General features: G+C 40.4%; 1 protein-coding gene across 1 annotated transcript in view; it reads right to left on the bottom strand.

Moving 5' to 3' along the window:
* Nucleotides 1-14,806, bottom strand: part of DNAH5 (dynein axonemal heavy chain 5) — a 255,165-nt gene that overhangs the window by 151,496 nt on the left and 88,863 nt on the right. The window contains 5 exon segments of the mRNA XM_047799614.1: nucleotides 1,246-1,402; nucleotides 7,112-7,275; nucleotides 8,757-8,910; nucleotides 11,796-11,995; nucleotides 14,201-14,441. Coding sequence (XP_047655570.1) covers nucleotides 1,246-1,402; nucleotides 7,112-7,275; nucleotides 8,757-8,910; nucleotides 11,796-11,995; nucleotides 14,201-14,441 — 916 coding nt within the window.

Below are 14,806 nucleotides of genomic sequence, written 5' to 3'. Positions count from 1 at the left end.
AGTTGGAGGCAATGGAAGCCTAGGAAAGTAATACACTCCCTCAAGCACCTACATTTCTGACATCCTAGGCTGCCTGCAGCTCTGGGACCTAGCACTTGCTCTTCCTCTGAACAGACCACGTGTCCCTTCCCCACCTAATGAGGTTACACTCACTTTCCAAAAATCAGTTCAAACACCAAATTCCCCTGAAGGAAGCCTCTTACACCCCATCCCCAGGGGAGGGGTCCCTGGCCAGCATCCCCATGCTCCTTGCATATAACACAAGCACAGCAAGTCAAAAATATTGACAGTTTAATTGCCAAGTTTCTCTTGAGTGTTGTACTGTATAAAACCAACTTCAGTATGGACAGTGATATATTTTTCCTTGGAGCCCCAGGACTTGTGTGGTGCCTGGCACACAGGGAAGAGCTTGAACTTAAAAGACTGGCCATCAGTGGCTTCCAGTGGACCGGCTCTACCATGCATGAGCTGCTCTCTGCAGACTCCATCAGAGCATGAGTTCCCCAAGGAGGGTATAATCTCACTGCCAAGTACAATATCTAGCACATGGTCATTTGCTCAACAAGTGCAACCTTCACTCTAGGATGAATCAATAAAGGATACTAAGGCTGGTGTGAAGCACGAAGGGGAAACTGAATATGTTATCCACCTGGAAAGGAAACTCTTTTAAGGGATTTGGTGGTGAAGACACTATCTCCTGGCAGCTGTGCAAGTGTAACCTCCCTCACACTGAACGCCTTCTTCTTAGGGGTCCCATACAACTCCATGACTCTAGAAATTTGTTGGGAGTGTTTTTTAAAAAGAAAGAAAGTTTACAATGGAGCATGATGAAAAATATGGAGGACCATGAAGCCTGATTAAAACAGTCAAACCACTGTGGAAATTCTGTTTAGTCAAGGCACTGTTTGATGAGCAATTCGCTTCTTTGTTGTGTTGAATTTCTAAACAGTTAGCTTGGCATGTAAAGCCATGACTACTACATACGATGCATTCCTAATCATATTTAAACTGTTTGTTATTCAAATCTACACTTTGGGTATTAAGAAACCACATAGGACTGAAGGCAAATTGGGCCCCAAAGGTTGTCTTTTCGTTGTTGTTGTTCTTCGTGTTTTTTAATCCCTAGCCGATGGTTAACGCACAGGGAAGTAATCCTTTGTAAATACTGTTGGAGAGCTATTTAATGAAGACAGTCGAGATTCTAAGATATGGTCATTGCTGGCCCACAGTTAGGATTAGGCAAACCTTTTCATGGAACTTGACGGTTTTAATGTTGTCAAACACATTCAGCAGGTGGGCTTGGATGGTGTGTGCATCTGATGCTTGGCCCAGAATCTCCAGCAGGGCAGGGTCCGAGACAAAGAAGAACCGAGGAAAACAAAGTCGTTTTTTCTCCAAGTATCTAAGTGGGGAAGAAAAAATAAACTTCATAAATATGCAAAACAGGCCTTTCTAGGAATAAATTAATCTGGATGGAAAAGGGGGAAAGAGTTCAAGACAATCTAGATTTCCCACATACACATCTGACTTAACCTGGGCATTTTTGTACCTTCTTTGTATTGGACAGGAAAAATCACAGAGGTAGCTGTTTTGGTTTTGGTTTATTTTGTTTGCAAGCACAGGGCTATGTCAGCTAAAGGATGACAATTTTGATTCTTGGAAATGTATCTTAAAAGAATCCAATGAATCCATCGCTGAAGCAGAAGCAAAATCCAGCAATGTGGAAGGAACGGACCTGACACTGTTCTCTGCTTCCAGGAGTTACCAAAACCCAGTGGATGTTCCTCCTATCATCAGCCTACTTTCCCTGTTCTTTTGTTTCTATATTTGTTTTATTTTATGGTAATTCCTTATGTCATGGATACATTTTTTTCTCTCACATTTTTGTTTTTGGTTTTTTTTTTTGTCTTTTTAGGGCCATACTGTGGTATATGGAAGTTCCCAGGCTAGGAATTGAATTGGAGCTGCAGCTGCAGGCCTATACCACAGTCACAGCAATGCCTGATCCAAGCCACATATCTGCGACCTATACCACAGTTCACAGCAACACAGCATCCTTTTCAAACTTTGTCCTAGTTATTTTCATTTCTACTCCTTCCTTGCCATTTGTATTAATTATTTGTTCTCTGCGTAAAACAATGAGGGAAATATTCTTATTTCACAGAAGTGGAATTCTCTTGGTAGAAAACAGAGTTCTCACTAAAAAACTACATGGATCAGAGACCAGGGCGGGGGGAGGGGGGAAATGCCCTCAAGGACAGGTGTGGCAAACGCATATTCAGTCAACTGCCAGGAATGTGTGTTTGTTGCCCCAGATGTCCAGGATGGGGCCAAGAGCCAAATTCCTCAAGACAAAAGAGAAGAATTTTTTAGAGGCTGGAAGAGGCAATGCAAGGAAGGAGATCTAAGAGTAAACTCCCTGTAAGTGGGGACCTCGGGGAAGAAATGGGCAGGTCCAAGGTGATAGTAATGACTGAGCCTTCCTGTAAGTGCTGTAATCTTCCTCTTCAATTCTCAGAGGATGCTCAGTAAAATATACATCACAAGCTATCACTGCAGTGACTGCATTTATTCCCTTTGGACACATGAATATGGACAAAGTCCAGCCTCCAAGAGGGGACAGGATAATAGGCCACCTTAAGAGTCTCTTTGCTTCCATTCCTTCTCTTTTTCTTAAAATCTTGCTTTAGAGCTCATAGTGTTTTATTTTATGTTAGCTTTTTACTTCCCGTTCTTTCATTATGCTAATTTTAAGATCCCAATCCATCTTTTTTGTATAACTTTGATTTTTATTCTTAATGGAGAACAATGAATTCCTTATTGGTAAGAATTCCGGTCTCTATCCTTACTTGTTGTCCTCCTCACAGTAGCCTGGTCTGATTCTGGTGTGAAATCAGGTCATGTCTTCTATCTGGTTAGACCAGGATGGAAGAAGGCACGTGGAATATGACAACCAATCCTCTGTGATGGAGCAGAGGAGACAGTTCGTTTCTGATCTGCGTGAAAACCCTTCCTAGCAACGCAGATCCTCACTGGCTTAGAAGGGCATCATTTTTATGTGTGAACATTAGCATTCAAGGGCTAATACACAGTTTGGCTCACACAGTCTTCTTGGGAACAGAATCAAAAGCCAAAGAAAGCTCAGTAAAATCTGTGAATAGACTTTTTCTCCAAGGAGTTAAAAAATAATGCCAAAATGTCAAGTGATGGGGCAGAGTGTGTCCATGATAAAGCAAAAATATTGTCAGTTCCCATCACAGTGCAGCAGAAACAAATCTGACCAGCATCCATGAGGACGTGGGTTCAATCCCTGGCCTCACTCAGTGAGTTAAGGATCCGGCGTTGCCATGAGCTGTGGTGTAGGTCACAGAAGCAGCTCGGATCTGGTGTTGCTATGGTTGTGGTGTAGGCTTGCGGCTACAGCTATTCACCCCCTAGCCTGGGAACCTCCATATGCCTTGGGTGCAGCCCTAAAAAGACAAAAAACAAAAATAATAATGAAAAAGAAAAGAGAAAAAAAGAGGAACATATGTACATGTGTATCTGTGTGTGCATGTGTGTGCATCTTAGTGGCAGGTGGCAAAGAGGAAGGAAAGAAAAGTAAAAAAGCCAGCTGTAGATAGACCAGTAGTATGATTCCCCAGCAGATTTCTTGTGATGTCCTAATGATCCATGTTCCTTGAGTCTTTCCACTTTGAACATGGGAACATTCTAATCCTTTTCCTCTTTCCCTCTGGCCTGAGTCTGGTGACTGCCTGGTCATCAAGCCAGGTCTACAGCCAAGAACCTTTATGGATGCCTGAAACACAGTTGTGCTAACTAATTGCAGTGGTTAAAAAGAATGTGACACAATATCGACTATTGTAAAATAAAAATCCTTTCGTCAAATGTCCTTCAACAATTACTTGACTTGCTTCAACAATTTTATAAATTAAATTAATCCCTGAGAGTCTAACTTTTCTAAAAATTTATGTTGGGGGATTTACTCACCACTGGTTTTTGCTCTAAAGGAGACATTGAAAGAGTGCTCCATTAATTGGCTATGATCATGGCACTTAATAATGCCTGCTTAGGACATGTTTTAAAGGAAAAGTTTTAGTTTAAACCCATCACTTAGATTAAATCTACAAATATTTGCTAAAGAAAATTGTGGCTCTACCTCCAGCTCCACTGCCTTCATATGGAGTTGGGTAGAAATTCACTTAGGCATGGTCTTCTTTGTGCTTTATCACCTCCCCAAACAAATACCAAAGTCGATGAATTTGTCCTTAACTAGCTGTGCCGATTTTCTATCCCCTAGACACTTTTCAGGGTGGGTTGTGTGTGTGTGTGTGTGTGTGTGTGTGCATGTGCGTCTTTTTTAGGGCCACGCTATGGAAGTTCCCAGGCTAGGAGTAGAATCAGAGCTATAGCTGCTAGCCTACACCAAGCCACAGCAACGTGGGATCCGAGCCACATCTGTGAACTACGCCACAGCTCACAGCAACGACAGATCTTTAACTCACTGAGAAAGGCCAGGGATCGAACCTGCGTCCTCATGGATAATAGTTGGGTTCACTACTGCTGAGCCACAATGGGAACTCCCCTTTTCAGCATTTAAATCTCTCATGATTTGCACTGCCCCTTATTTTCTAACAACTTGGATATGAAAATGATACTCATGAAGGATTTTTGGAAGAGTGCACATCAGTTCCCAGAATCAAGCCATTCCATCAGAAAGGCTCATAGCCTGTAATAAGAAAGTCAGTGAGGAGTCTTCTTAGTGCTCCTTTGAAAGAGGATGCACAATAGAATTTCCTCCAAGGTATCATTTTAAAGCAAAAAAATACTGTTTCCCAGAGCCAATGGTACATTTTATCTTATGGATCCTACAAAGGTTGTACCTAATAGTATATCACTCTTTGCTTTGCTCCCTAGGAAGCAGGGACCTCTCTGAGTCTGAGGTCTATTTATAGCTTTTCTCTGAGCCAAACTTACCATGTTATCAGCCCTTGTTTTCCTTTGACCTTACTTTTCTCATCACTATTTTTCAGTAGTCATTTCAAATGGTATGGGGATCAACCACAGATAAATAAGTAAACCCTATTACTTGCAAATTATCATACAGGTATTTCTTTTATATTTAGCTTTGTCAGTTTTTTTTTCAAGTTTAAGCATCTTCTCTATTGATTTCACAGAGATCTTCCCAAAGTACTACTTGAAGCCGAGTATTTTAACCCCTACTCATGATGAGGAGCATAGCCTGGTTTTGGTGGCCTGGGTTCCTCAAGGCACAGGACAGCTGCCAATTCACAGGCAGTGTTACAGGTACTATTATATACCTGTAGTGAGGACACAGAGACATCTATATGGGGAAAGATCACCCATAACCAGAGTCACCCGAGGCAACATCAGTCACCATTTAGTCCTGAGTTAAATGCTCAGCATATGTGGCCAGGCATAAGTGTTGATCTCAGTGCAGTTTTTATCTCTGATGCTGATCTGAATTCCTACTGTGGAGCAACAGGATTGGAAGTGTCCCTATGTTCAATCCCTAGCCCAGCAACATGGGTTAAGAATCCAGTGTTGCTGCAGGTGCAACATAAGTCACGACTGTGGCTTGGCTTTGATCCCTGGCCCAGGAACTCCATGTGCCACAGGGAAGGGAAAAAAAAAAAAACTCTCTGATGTTGATCCCACCTAGGACTACAGATAACTGTGATGGTTAATTTGATGTGCAGATTTGGCTAAACCATAGTATCTGGATATTAAGTCAATCATTGTTCTAGATGTGTCTATGAAGTTTTTTCTAGATGAGATTAACATTAAATCAGTAGACTTGAATAAAGCTGATTCCCCTCCATAATGTGTCACTTGAAAGTCTGAAGAGAAGACTGACTCATCAGAGGAAGAAGGAAAATACCAGGAGATGGCCTCTGGGCTTGAACTGAGCTGCATGAGCAGTTCCCAGATCTCCAGCCCATTATCCTCCCCTACAGATTTGAACTCATCAGCCTCCACAAAGGCATCTTTCTCTGTCTATTTTCCTGTGTGTGTGTGTGTGTGTGTGTGTGTGTGTGTACATCCTGTTAGTTCAGCTTTTCTAGAGAACGCTGACCAATGCAATAATCAGTAGTTTACACAAAATTGCTCCATATATACTGACTATTCTAAGGAGACCAACAGTTAGAAGGAGATATTTAAAAGCAGAGGTATTCTAGTTACAAGATAAATCGGTCATGGGGATATAATGCATAGCATGGTGACAATAGTTAATCACTCTATGTTGCATATTTGAAAGCTGCCGAGAGAAGGTCTTAAAAATTCTCATCAGAAAAAAAATAATTTGTAACTTTATGGAGACCAATGTTAAGTATTTATTACCGTGGTCATTTTGCAATATATACAAATATAGAATCATTATGTTGTACACTTGAAACCAATATAATTATGTGTCAATTATATATCTCAAAAATCAAAGGTAAATAAAAGCAGTGATGATTATTGTATGACTATAAATGTAATAAATGCATTGAGTTATTAAAATAAAAAATAAAGTAAGCTTTAAGAAAAGTAAATAAAAGCATGCGTAGATAACTGTTTTTAAAATGTTACTATTCAACATATTCCTATTTACATTATTTTATCATGATTAGCCAAAGGGGGGAAAAGTATTTGTTGCTCTTGGAATTCATCCAGCTTCCGTAAGTGTGGGTGTGTCTGTGTATACGGATAGATAAATTAGGCTTTCAGTTTTGCATAATGTTGACTGCTTGTGTACACAATACACTGTTCATATTGTTCTTGGTTGAGTATAATGAAATATTTTGCTTCTTCAGGTGTTTATCCAAGAAGGATATCAGAAAAAAATAGATACGTTACTTTTAAAAGCAAGGTCTGTATGAGAATAGTTACAAGATTTTGTCCCAGCAATAGAAGAAGCTCTAAGTCCTATAATTCCAATATCAGAGAAGATCTGATGCTTAGAGAGACTGTAGGGCTTCAACCCATGCCACCTGAGACATGAATTAAGTCTAAGCAAAAGAAAACCAACTTGGCTAATACTGACTTGACTCTCTGGCCCCTTTCATCTCTAGGATGCCAAGAGTCCTCACAAAGCCAGTGAACTTACCCAGTAAGGGATTTCTGGCAGATTTCCAATTGGTCCAGCAAGTGTGGTAACAGCTGCCCCATGGTCTCATCTCCAACACAACACTGAACCACATTGGGCATCTCATGTGCCCGAGTCATGATCTTCACCCAGGATTTATCAATGTTGGAAAAGCGCTTGGCTTCCTATGAGAATGACGTTACAAAGCACATTTGGACACAAGTGATCTCAAGTACAGAGCATCTCACACACACCCCACCAAGACCAGACTTCTGACTGGTCTGGACACCCAGCTACATGTGCCTGAAATGTCACACATGTTCTATTTCAATTCTCCTTGAGCCTTCTGCACATAGTACCCCTTTTCTTAAATAAGACTCTTTAGCTCAACCCTGGGCCCCAGGACGTTAATTAAAAATAGGAAACAGATATGAAAATAATAATTTGGAAGGGAAGGACTCTTCCAATATTTTCACTGGTTATCTCCAAATGTGAATTTTATGTTTTTCAAGTTTTCTGCATTGAGCATTGAATTATTCCTGCATTTAGAAAACAAACATTTTAAAATAAGATACAAATTAATCACAAACCTAAATATTGTGAAAATTTTAAAGACAGAATTTGGGAGAGGGAATAGAAAAACGCACAGATTGTTTGGGGAGAGTAAGTCATTTTTATTTATTTTTAAGTTCCTCAAACTTTCCATATTTTACCAATGAGCACATACTATCAAATATGAGAGCAAGAAACTCCACGTATCTCCTTCAATATTGTATGTGAAAGTTTCTATTATTAAGTCCAATGTGAGACTGACTGTTCTCCACCCATCAAGAAGAACACACTCAAACATAAATGCAAAAAATAAATTAATAAATACTTAAAATTTTAGCGCATGGATACATTCCACTGGGGCCAAAAAATAAATCAGTTAACAGATCTGTCCCCTATAATTAAACTGAAACTAACCAAAGAGAAAGCTAAGAAGCCTAAGTGGGGGGAACACTCAACATAATCGTATTTCTAAAACTCAAATATATTGTTAACACGTTATAATTTTGCAAATGATTTAAGGTAACTGGATAAAAGTCCTTGAGATGTGATGACAAAAAAATTCCTTTAATCTCAAAATATACTCCATACGTAGCTAGTGAGATTATTACAATTTGATGAGAAAAACATACTCAACATCTTGAGAAGAGGCCCTTTTTGTTTGGGAGGTTTTTCCTATAGATTTCCACCCCTCAATTTTATGGTACAGATATAATTGGGTGTATTGAATAGTGTGAGTTATTTTAAACTGTCAGTAGTAGAAGAACAAATTATCCTACTATTGTCAAGATAACTACTCTGTAATTCTACCCTGTTCCAAATTCCACCTTCAAATTATCTGAAGAAGTATATCAATTATACAGGCATTCCTTCTTTGTTTTTTTAACCCTCTATTTCCTACAAAAGTTCACAGTTTGGGAGCATTCTTACTCTCATTCTCATGCCCCTCTTTCCCACACTTACACTCTCTCTCTCTTTGAAGAGCAACAACAAAAAGATTTGAGGGAGGTGGCTCAACAGAGGTTGAAATGTTATCACATTTTTATAGAAATAATGAGTTATTAGAGAGTCCTCTTAAATTAACCACCTAATGAAACCATAAAGAAATGTCTAAGACCTTGGGAAGCTGCTTGGCGATGTCTCCTCCCACAAAGACAGCTTCTAAGTAAATCCACAAGTTTTGTACCATCATCCAGTTCTCAATGATGTCTGTTGAGTTTGAAAGACATTGCACCCACTTTTGAATCTGGTCTTTGAATGGCATATTGTACCTAAAATGAGAAATACATTCAAGATTGGGGAGGGGTTTTGGTGTTTGGATTTTATTGTTGTTGTTTCCAAACTAAAGAGGTGTTTAAAAATCCTGATTTTTTTTTTCACGTGTTTCTTTACAACTTCATGTCCCTGGCCTTTAAAATGATGCTATCAGAGTTCCCGCTGTGGCTCAGCAGTAACAAACCTAACTGACTAGGATCCATCCAACTTGAGGGGATCCATGAGTTCGATCCCCGGCCCTGCTCAGTGGGTTAAGGACCCAGTGCTGCCATGAGCTGTGGTGAAGGTCACAGGCAAGGCTCAGATGTGGCACTGCTGTGACTATGGTGTAGACTGGCAGCTGCAGCTCCAATCCTAGCCTGGGAACCTCTATATGTCATGGGTACAGCCCTAAAAAGACAAAAAATAAAAAGAAAAAGAAAAAGAAAAAATAGGAGTTCCCATCATGGCGCAACAGAAACAAATCTGACTAGGAACCAAGAGGTTGCAGGTTCGATCCCTGGCCTTGCTCAGTGGGTTAAGGATCCAGTGTTGCTGTGAGCTGTGGTGTAGGTTGCAGACATGGCTCGGATCTGGCGTGGCTATGGCATAGGCTGGTGGCTATAGATCCAATTAGACCCTTAGCCTGGGAACCTTCATATGCCACAGGTGCGACCCTAAAAAAAAGAAGACGAAATAAATAAATAGAATGATGCTTTCAAGAGATTAAATTCATCACCATACCTTGGGCAATGCTAAACTGACTTTTCCCCTTTTGATCCAGAGCACAGAGAGGTGGAAGACGTGTCATCTAAGGAACAGATCAGACATTAGACTTGATTCCACCCAGCTGCTGGAATAGTACCATTCTGGTCATTGTTGCTATAGCCAAGGACGAAATGTTCTCTGTACTGAGCTTCTGTGCCTATGCTGTGTAGTGTCTGGTTTTTCATGTAATAAGGAGCCATTACACAGCCATTGGCGGGAATGAAACAACTAATTTAACTTTCTTTTTTCCTTTTTTTTTTTTAAGGGCTACCTGTGCAGCATATAGAAGTTCCCAGACTAAGGGTGGAATTGGAGCTGCATCTGCCAGCATACGCCACAGCCACAGCAACTCAGGATCCGAATCATGTCTTCAACCTACACCCCAGCTTGCAGCAACACTGGATCCTTAACCTACTGAGCAGGTCCAGGGATTGAACCCGAATCCTCATGGATACTAGTCAGGTTCATCACCACTGAGCCACAACCAGAACTCCTAATTTAATTTTCAAATGGGATTCTATCTGGAATTTTAATCTAGACTCCCCTCTTCTGGGCCTCTTTCCAACTTCTCATCCACTCCTGTTCCCACACACACACTCACATCTGTGTGGACATGTATGTGCGTGGGGTTTTGCATGTACCCGTGTATACACTGATAGCCACTTTTCTGCCTCGATCATGGTTTGTCTACCTTCCCTTTTTCCCGTTGAGGAGAAACTGACAGTGGTCCCCCACTGCCTTTGTTTCCTTCTTCTTTAGATTCAGAACCCCATTTCTACCTAGACTCAGAGCTGCCCAGAAACAGTTGATTTACAATGTTGTGCCAATTTCTGTTGTATAGCACAGTGACCCAGTCATACATATACATATATTCACACACACACACACACACACACATATATATGCACATCCTTTTTTATATTACTTTCCATCAAGGTCTATCCATGAGATTGGCTATAGTTCCCTGTGCTGCACAGTAGGACCTCATTGCTTATCCATTCTACACGTAATAGTTTGCATCTTCTAACCCCAGTCCATCCCTCTCCCTCCACTCTCCCTTTCAGCAACCACAAGTCTGCTCTCTATGTTTCTGAGTCTGTTCTGATTTGTAGACAGATTCATTTTTCACTTAATTTATATGTGTGCTTTTTCTTTCTCCATAAGATATGTTACCTTACCTTTGTCTTTAATTTGGGTTGGATATGAATAGTGACCAAATTCATTAAAAACTCACCAAATCCTAAGTAGTTATTCAAGGTTCCCAATGGTCTAAATCTCTAAGACCTAATTTTATATCCTATCTTACTCATTTCAAACACAAGTGTACCAAATAAATGGAAAAAAAGAATTTTATGAAAATAGTACTAAGGAATTATTACTTCCTGCATTAAAATTATTGATACATAAATACACAGGGAATACAGTGACATTTTAAGGACAGAAAAGCACAAAGACATATCTTAATGATAGCCATATGTTATAGAATTATCATGTATATGAGAAAATCCTAGTGAACAAAAAAATTATTTCAAAAAGAGCACGAGGAAGTACTGAACCAAAGAAACCTAAGTTTATGAGTCTCTGGCTCACATGTCCAAAGCATGACAGCTCTGTTGTTATTTTCAAATAGAAATGTTACACTGGTATCAGTCTATGCTGTTTTACTTCTGTTTATGAATAAAATTCATTCTCTATCTTAATCTGTAATCTCATTAAAGTATGTACACAACTAAGAGTTTCCAGTCCATAGATGTTGACAAAAGGGTTTTCCAAGTAGAATAATTATTCTAATATTCAGAATAATTTTCCCGCTGGAACCTAGAGCCTGTCGAGCTGTCAGCTGTGCACTGAGGCTTGTCAGCAGCAAAGCTGAAATATTCCACAAGCTCCAAGTAGCTAATTACATGTTGCATTATTTTGTCCAACTGATGGTCTCAGACACGTCCCACAAATAGAGGATAATGAAATAAAAACAGTCTTACCCATGCAGTGCCAAAGGCTAAAATTGAAACAAGTACTTTTAACATTGAATAAATTTTACCAAGGGCACTATTGCATTTTTTACTGAATTTCTCTTGAAGTGTTTGTTATTCTGGTTCTCAAATCTCTGGGGAAAGATGGATAGCTTTCCTACCTGTTGCTCAGTAGGGAGCCCAGCAACATCAAGCTGTCCTCCATGTTGGCAATGATTTCCGACGTACTGTCTCCTCTCAAGAGGAGCTCTCCACGGGTTTTAAAGCTGCCAAATGTGAATGTTTTGTTGTCCCATTCATTAATTACTTGCTTCAGCTTTTGTTCAATGTCTCTCTCTTTCACCGCACTGATACAGATGTCCTATTAAAAGTGCAAGCTCTCATTTTATCACATGGAAGTCACACATCCTCCGCGAATAGTCTTTACTCAACAGAAGTCCTGTCTTCACTCTTCCCTTTATATGCATCTACACTTAATATTTCCAGATCTAAACTGCAATGTAATAAATGGTGTGTGTGGTGGGTGTGTGCGTGTGTGTGTGTGTGTGTGTGTGTGTGTGTGTGTGTAGATATAGATTTAGCCTAATTTGCAAAATTTCCCACCATACTACTTCAGGAAGAAAGACGACAGAAAAGATATGCAGCAGCAGTGAAATATTATTCAGCCTTAAGAAAAAAGGAGATCCTGCCATCTGTGACAGCATGGATGGACCTTGAGGACATTGGGTTAAATTCGATAAGTCAAGACAGAGAAAGACAAATATCACCTTTATATGTGGAATCTTAAAAAAACTTGAAAAAAACAGAAAGTGTACTGATAGTCACCAGAGACTAGGAGTGGGGGCATGGGAAAGATGCTATATCTGTTTGCAACTACTAGGTAGATCTCATAGAGATCTGATCCATTGTAAGTGATTATAGACAACAAACTGTATTATAAATATTAAGTTTTCTAAAATACTAAAGCTCAATTGTCCCCACCACAGAAGAAATGATAATTATGTGATGCAATAGAGGCATTTACTTAGTGGCAATTATATTGCAATATAAATTATCAAATCAATATGTTAACATCTTAAACTTACACAATGTTAAATGGCAATTATATCTCAATAAAAATTAGGATAAAAAGATATGTAATAACCTTTTAAATTTGGAAGCTTTAATCAAAGATTCAAAATTTCATGTGTCTCTGATTTAACACCAAAAGCAAATCAATGCAGTCAATGGAGAGAATTAGCAAAAACCTGACTTCTTCCCAGCTCTCTGATCACTTTCCCCATCTTCTCTGCAGCCTTATCTTCTCTTGGAGCACTGGTTACACCCATCCTTGCCCTCTTCTTATCTCACACTGCAGTCCCTCTCTGGATGAGCTCATCTACACACATGCGGTAAGCAACCTCCTGTATGTATCTCCAGCCAAGACATACATCCATTTGCCTACTGGGCTTCTCTGCTTGGATGAATCAAGGAAAACCGAAACACAATCTGTGAAATATCAAACTCATGCCCAAATCAGTCTCATAGTCTTTGCACCTTATCATTCCACCTGGTTCCTTTCCAATATCCCCATCTCAGTGATAAGCACCACCACCCCCTAGATCTCTCAGCAAGAAATCGAGGGTCATTCTTAGCCCCTCCTCTGTTTCTCTACCATGTTCCCTCCATGGTCCAATTCTACCCAGTTTTACCTCCTAAAGACCACGTCAGTCTTTTCTCCCCTCTCTAGCTTCACCATCTGCTGCTCATCTAACACATCATTATCTCTTGCCTGGGATATTTGTATAACCTCCCAACTGGTTTTCCCAGGATTCCCCCTTGCCCTCCTCCAATCCTCTCTCCTCATAGCTACCAGAGTGATCTTGACAAAATGCAAATCTAACCAAGTCATCCCCTGCTCAAAATACATCTCCCAGATGGTTCCCGACTGCTCCAAAGACTGAAATCAGTAACATGTTCTAGCCCCACTCCATCTCCCTATGCTTAGCCATCTCCTCTCTCCCTCACCTTCACACCTCGGCCACCCAGGACTTCTGGTCTCCTAAATAAAACTCAGACCCTTGATATATGCTGTTGCATCTGCCTGACGGTGTCTTCTTTGCACTGTCCAAGCCCCTCCTCCCCTCCCCCACACAAACACACTCCCTTCACCCAGCTGTCACGCATTCAGATACACCTCAGTCTTCCCAAACTTCATCCCTGTCCCCCAACCCCCAGATATGTCATGCCTCATCATAAGAGACGCTCATAGAGCATCATGCTTTCACTTCAGTGGTCAATGATATTTACCGCAGCTTGTAACTATACCTTTATTTGTATAATTATTTAATTACACAAATTAGTCAATGACCTATGAATGCAAGGAGGCATCCTGATGTGCCTAGACATAGATCCTGTCACAATAACACGTGTTGAAGAAATTAATAATTGAGTGCCAGGAGGAAAAGAGTTTATGAGTGTCCTAGCACGGATTCTTGCTCCAACAGTCCAGGATGTAGGAAAACGATCAAATAAATCCCATGGGAACTTCCAATCTCCCACCACACTGCAGCCACTATAAATGTACCTCTATTTCCTCTTTGTATTTCAGAAGAGGTGCCTCCATGATGTTTCTTAACTTAAAAGTCTCATCCCCCACATCCAGGCTGTGCCCAGTGAGGGCAGTTATCCTTTCCCAGTGTCTCTCCATCATGGCCTTACTGGCCATGTGCTCCAGCAGTGGGCAACACTCGCTGAAATCATCAATGGTTTTCTTCAGATCCAAAAAAGCCTGCCAGTCCTTCAAGGCCCGGGGCAGCTTCCGACACCTGCGTGGCAAGTTAAGACAACATGAAGGGTCATCCAAATGTAAGCCTGGATGTCTCCAAACCAAGACTGCTTGCTAGTGCTTTTATCGAAAACAGTCACTTCGCATACCCACTATGTTTTTAAATCTCATGACTCAGAAGATAGATGTTAATATAACATACTTTTACATTACAGAAAATTGCTCCTCCCAGTGAGGAATGATTTTTTTTCAACTCCCTCATAAATATTAACTGGGTAAAAGGCATTATTTTAAAGGATAGAGGGAGTTCCCACTGTGATGGTATCTTGGGAACACTGGGACACAGGTTCAATCCCCGGCCCAGCATAGTAGGTTAAGGACTCAGCATTGCTGCAGCTGTGGCAT

Source organism: Phacochoerus africanus, chromosome 1 (assembly GCF_016906955.1).
Source record: "Phacochoerus africanus isolate WHEZ1 chromosome 1, ROS_Pafr_v1, whole genome shotgun sequence".
NCBI classification, from domain to species: domain Eukaryota; kingdom Metazoa; phylum Chordata; class Mammalia; order Artiodactyla; family Suidae; genus Phacochoerus; species Phacochoerus africanus.
This window is presented reverse-complemented; position numbering and strand designations above follow the sequence as displayed.